Genomic DNA, 5,933 nt, shown 5'->3' on the forward strand with positions numbered 1-5,933 from the left:
GTGAAGTTCCCAGGGGTAAGATCAACATCACAAAAGTCTTCCTAGAGAAGACTTTAGGAATAAGGTCACTTAGATAGAGATCAGGCACTCATGGAGCCAAGTATTGTCCCATGGGCTACTGGGAAGGAGAACAATGGATGACTTGATTCTGTTTGTTAAAGTGTTTTCTCTTCTACTCTGAGAAACTCTTTGGGTTTTTCTTTTTAATTCTTCCTAACCTTTTCTCTCTAGATCTACTTAAAGTCAACCATGAGAAACAGGACCATGGTCGCTGAGTTCATTCTTCTGGGCCTCACAAGTCAGCCTGAACTCCAGGTGGTGATATTCATCTTTCTGTTCCTCACCTACATGCTCAGTGTCCTCGGAAATCTGTCTATCATAATCCTCACCTGCCTTGACTCTCACCTCCAAACCCCCATGTATTTCTTCCTGCGGAACTTCTCTTTCTTAGAAATCTCCTTCACATCCATCTTCATTCCCAGGTTTCTAACCAGCATGACCACAGGAAATAAAGCCATCAGCTTTGCGGGCTGCTTCACTCAGTATTTTTTTGCTATATTTTTAGGAGCCACAGAGTTTTACCTCCTGGCCTCCATGTCCTATGATCGCTATGTGGCCATCTGCAAGCCCCTGCACTACCTGATTATCATGAACAGCAGAGTCTGCCTACAACTTGTGTTCTGCTCTTGGCTTGGGGGATTGATAGCTATCTTACCACCGATCATCCTGATGAGCCAGGTAGAGTTCTGTGCCTCCAATGTTCTAAATCACTATTTCTGTGACTTCGGGCCCCTGGTAGAACTTGCCTGCTCAGACACAAGGGCCTTAGAGCTATCAGTCTTCCTATTGGCTACAATGACTCTAGTAGTCACGCTGGTGCTGGTGATACTTTCTTACACATACATCATCAGGACCATTCTGAGCGTCCCTTCTGCCCAGCAAAGGACAAAGGCCTTTTCTACTTGTTCCTCCCACCTGGTGGTCATCTCCCTCTCTTACAGCAGCTGCATGTTCATGTACATTAATCCTTCTGCAAAAGAAGAAGGTACTTTCAACAAAGCCATGGCTGTGCTCATTACCTCTGTCACCCCCTTATTGAACCCCTTCATTTATACGCTGAGAAACCAGCAAGTGAAGCAAGCCTTTAAAGACAATGTCAAGAAGGTGGTGAGGTTCTAAAGAAAAAATTTCAATGGAAAATGCATTTTCAACTTGTAAAGTCTGTACTGTGTCTTTCCGTATTCCAGTGATGACCCCCAGGATAAGTTTATATGTGTGTGTGTATGTGTGTAAAATGTGTATGCATCTATGTGCATACATGTGTATGTATATATATATATGTGTATATACATACATACATATATATATATATATATATATATCAGATGTTCTGACTTCAAGAATATGGTCTAGGTTGTTGGGCTACTGTTCCTAAACAAGCCTGGCACTTCCTCTGTGGAAGGGACTAGAAGACACTGGCTTCTTTGCTCTCGCCCATGCTGCTTTTTCCTCTGTGCAGCGTCATTCTTATATGTGATTGACAGAAAAGGAAGATGAATCACTGCCAATAGATCTAGTTCTTCAGATTCTTCTGGCCTTTGCAGTTACCTGTTATGATATAGTTCATATTGCAGGGGAGTTTAAAGACATGGATGATACTTCAGAGTTAAAAAATAAGACATTTAATACCTTAAGGAATCACCCATCCTTTTATGTATTTAATCACCATGATCAAGTAGTGTTCTAGACTTTGGATTCAACAAATTCTTCAAACAAAGATGCATTGTCCTCTAACACATCATTGAAGTTACAAAAACTCAAATCACTCTACCGTTAAAATTTTTACAAATTATGATGTTGGTATAATTTGTGGAAGGGAAGGACAAAAACAAATAGTTTAACTAGGGATACAGGTGGACCCATTGCAACAATGAGATGTACAAGTCATTATGTTGAAAAACGAACTTTACAACTTTGGTGAGGGGTGGGGGGAGGATGGAGTGGGGGGAAGGGGGGGAGGATGGGAAGGGGAAACAAAGAGGAGGCAACAATGCTTGATAAGAAATGTACTCGTTATCTTGCCCATGTAATTGCAACCCCTCTGTATGGTATTCTCACAATAAAAAAAGATATGAAAAAAAAGATTTTTACAAATTAAATTACAGGACAGGACCAAGTTGAACAGTGGAGTCTGGGGTATAAAACACTCCTCTCATCAGTATTTATATTGCTTTTTTTTAGCTCTGGTTTTAAGAAGTCTATGGCCCTTGTTTGTTAATTGGTTATCCAGTCATTAATGGAATATAAATTATCTGTGAAATGCATCTTTGATCTTTCATATAGAGAATTTTTTTCATTTAATCCAATTTACATCATTGTAAAAGACACTGTTTTGAAAGCATTTTCGTGGAAAACAGTAATTTTGTGGTTATTTTCTTAGATTTTTTTTTTGCTTTACAGTTTTTAGAAATCCTTTAGGAAACACTGTGTGACTGCTGCATTTTGCAACACAAGAGACATTAAAATGGTCTTATCAAATAAACTTCCCTAATGAGACTAAAGTGACTTTGCAGCCCTAAAAAGTGGCTCTGCTTTAGCTTTAGCAGATATTTGATAGTTTTTATCCATGATTTCTCACCCCACTCACCACCATATACCCTCTACTATCAACTGTCTCGTTCTTCTGAGAGTTTGTGTGCACTGAGCAATTTTTATGTCAAAAATTCTTTCCTGATGTTTTTACAGGCTCAACTTGCTGCAAAGCTGATTGGAGTTTTCTTCCATTAGCTGCAAAAATGTTTAGGTTATGTAATGAGTAGTTGAAGATAGATCAAAAATGATTTCATTATCTTGCCTTTGGAAAAGAATAGTTGTCATAAGAAAAACTACTTATCTTTGGCAACTCTCATTTATTCAAATTCTGTTAGTTTATTTTATACTATTCTAGTGAAATAGTGAAAATGAAGGAAAACTTTCAGTAATCTAATGGCATTCTCAAAGGAAATTAGATCTAAATAGTTGGAACTCATATATTTAATTTATTTAGAAAAAATCACTGGAGAAATTTAATTGTAGCTGCCAACAGAATTGTGTCTTCACTCTATGGTGCTGAAGGTAAGGATGAGAATACAGTTTAATTTTTTTCAGAGACAGAAATATTCTTTTAAGGAAATTTGGTTTTCTCTAAGCGCTTAAAAAAACCCACAGGAATCTTATTATTTTCTTGGTAGAGAATATTAGCTTTTGTTGAATTATACAGGTATAAAAATACTGCTTTTCTTGAATTGTAAAGGTGTAAAGGAAATAAATACCATGCAGGTGTCGAAATGAAATGCACGCTGGGCGTCAGTAGCTTACACCTGTAATCTTAGCATCTGGAGGATGAGTCTAAGGATTGTGCTTCAAAGCCAGCCCAGGGAAGGAAAGTCTGTAAGATTCTTATCTCTAATTAACCACCAGAAGACCAGAAGTGGTACTATGGCTCACGTGGCAGAGTAGTAGCTTTGAGTCGAAGAGCTCAGGGACAGTGTCCATGCCCAGAGTTCAAGCCCCTCAACTGAAGAAAAGAATAAAAGAAAGAAATGTACTTCAGGCAAGAGTCAGAAGATACCCTTATTACATTTTACTTTAGGAACAAAGCATCACTATCAAGGTGCCCTTATACCTGATGGTATTTTGTCCCATTAGAAATGAATTTCCTCTCTTCTATTCTACTTGGTGATACACAGCTCCAAAGGATGTTATTTCTTTGTCAATGACTTTTATTCTGTGGAACTTTTCTGTCTCATGAGAACAAAGTTTGGAATCTGTTGGTTACCTGAAATAATTTGTTAAAAATGTGAAGTCAGGGGTTAAAGTGATAATAAAGTCAAAGTAATATGAGAGAAACAAGCAGATTATATTAAGCTTGTCAACTGTTTCCTTTCATGTGATTTGATTTGGGAGATCCCCCTATTTTCTTCTCTTTTGGGGCTGTCTTCTCTTCCTAAGATATTTTCATAACATTGCTGCTGAGAAATAATTTATATACCTTGTAATTACTACCCATTTAAAGGGTGTTCATATCTATCAAATGTAGGATATTTTCTTAATCCCCAAAACACTGTGGACTTTGTAGCAGTCACCTCTTATTTCTTCTTGATGCCTGCCCACTCCCAGCCCTAGGTAATCATCCATCTATTTTCAGGCCTTTAATATAATAAATTCAGACATTACCAGTCTTTTGTGACTGGCTTCTTAAATAGCATTTTCTTTGTGGAGTGATAAATTCTCATCATAAGAACTTACTGCTGTGAAAGGAAGTAGTTGAGATGCCAGGGGTATAATTCACTGGTAGAGCACTTTCCAAGCATGTTGAGGGCCTTGGGTTTATCCCTAGCCCAAAAGAAAAGACCAGTGGATTTAAGGATTGAGATTTATCAGTCAATTTCATGCTGAATAGTTTTTACCTTCTACACAAGCATCCATGATATACTACTTCTTACAAAATTTGGCTAATCTCTAGAGTGGATATTGAAATCTATCTCTGCAAGCTCAGTCAGGAAAATCCTGCTAAAATGAGGCCAAATAATTTGGCAAATACTCAACAGCAACTTTCAGATATATCTACCTTTGCTCACAGCTTGTGTACAGTGGGCCAGGTGAGCTCTCCCAATTATTTTTAAAATTCATTGAATCTTTTCCAAGTATGTACCATAGGACAAAATGTGATTTTGGTACATTGTAACAGTGCTACATGTATTAAATATAGAATTTTACTCATAGCACTATGAGATTATCCATTATTACCCATGATAGTTGAAATATGTAGTGATGTGAGCTAGTTATGTCTGCAATAAACTGTCATTTCAGTGACATTCAGAAGTATGTACCAATCAAAGTTTTCTAGAATACAGGAAGACACATTTCTTAATAACCAGGGAGCCAGTCAAATACTACTATAAGTTAATGACTCAGCTGCACAAAATGCAAGTAGTGAACTAGACACTAGTATGCTCTGCAGCTCCCTATAATTGTTTGCTAAGCATTGTGGCTTATTTTTGAATGGCATGCCAGCATCTTCCTGGTTGTAGGTGGCCTGTTTCCATGATGTATTGAGTAGTGTTGTTTGTTGTGTGCGCCAATGCCAGCAACACCAAGCTAAACACATACTTGGGATCTGTTTCCTCTCCTTAAACAACTTTACCCTGCCTAATAAATAAATAATTGTCTCAAAAAAAGAATATGGAGTAGAGTAGAATTAGGATGTGCAAACTAAATCTATGGGATGAATTTAGAAAGATAAGGTGAGATCGCTCAGTACTAATGATTCATGCCTATAATCCTTGTCACTCAAGAGGCAGAGATCTGAGGGTTTGTGGTGTAAAACCAGCCAGGGCAGAAAAATCTGAAAAGTTGCATCTCCAATGAGCTAGCAAAAATGTCAGTCTGGAGGAGTGGCTCAGGTGGTAGAGTACCACCTGTGAGGAAACAAACCAAATGAGTATGAGGCCCCATTTCCTGAAATCAGTCAATCAGTCAATCAAAATATAGCATAAAATTATTGGAGAAGGTGAATGAGACTCTACCAAAAGAACAGATGAAGGGAATTAATTCTGCTTTCCAGGAGGGAATTGAAATTTCAGAAGCAAGGCATTTTGCCTACGTCAAGGAGAAAGCAGAGAAGAACTGAAAGTGATAAAAGAGGCAAGACTGTGAGCGTGTATAACTGGAAGATGTAGGATTGCTGGGCAGTCTTTAGTCAAGAAGTTAATGTTCTCACCAGCATTCGGAGGAAGTGTGGTGGCAGTGCTCATGAATGTGGAGCCCAGGAGACTATATCTCCATCAAGATGACAGTCACGGGGCTGGGAAGGTGGCTCAGTGGTAGAGCGCTTGCCTTGCATGCCTGAGGCCCTGGGTTCGATTCCTCAGCACCACATAAGCAAAAAGAAA

General features: G+C 38.4%; 1 protein-coding gene across 1 annotated transcript; it reads left to right on the forward strand.

The window, feature by feature from the left end:
- The first annotated feature begins 249 nt into the window (after nt 1-249).
- On the forward strand, nt 250-1,179 carry LOC105988561 (olfactory receptor 6C4). The gene has a single exon (XM_013020198.1). The coding sequence runs from the start codon at nt 250-252 to the stop codon at nt 1,177-1,179; it is 930 nt and encodes a 309-aa protein (XP_012875652.1).
- The last annotated feature ends 4,754 nt before the right edge of the window (nt 1,180-5,933 follow it).

Source organism: Dipodomys ordii, unplaced genomic scaffold (genome assembly GCF_000151885.1).
Source record: "Dipodomys ordii isolate 6190 unplaced genomic scaffold, Dord_2.0 Scaffold3, whole genome shotgun sequence".
In the NCBI taxonomy this organism is placed as follows: Eukaryota; Metazoa; Chordata; class Mammalia; order Rodentia; family Heteromyidae; genus Dipodomys; species Dipodomys ordii.

What these genes read in the sequence shown, in the direction of transcription:
- LOC105988561 (XM_013020198.1), top strand. Translation starts at nt 250, where the DNA reads ATGAGAAACAGGACCATGGTCGCTGAGTTCATTCTTCTGGGCCTCACA.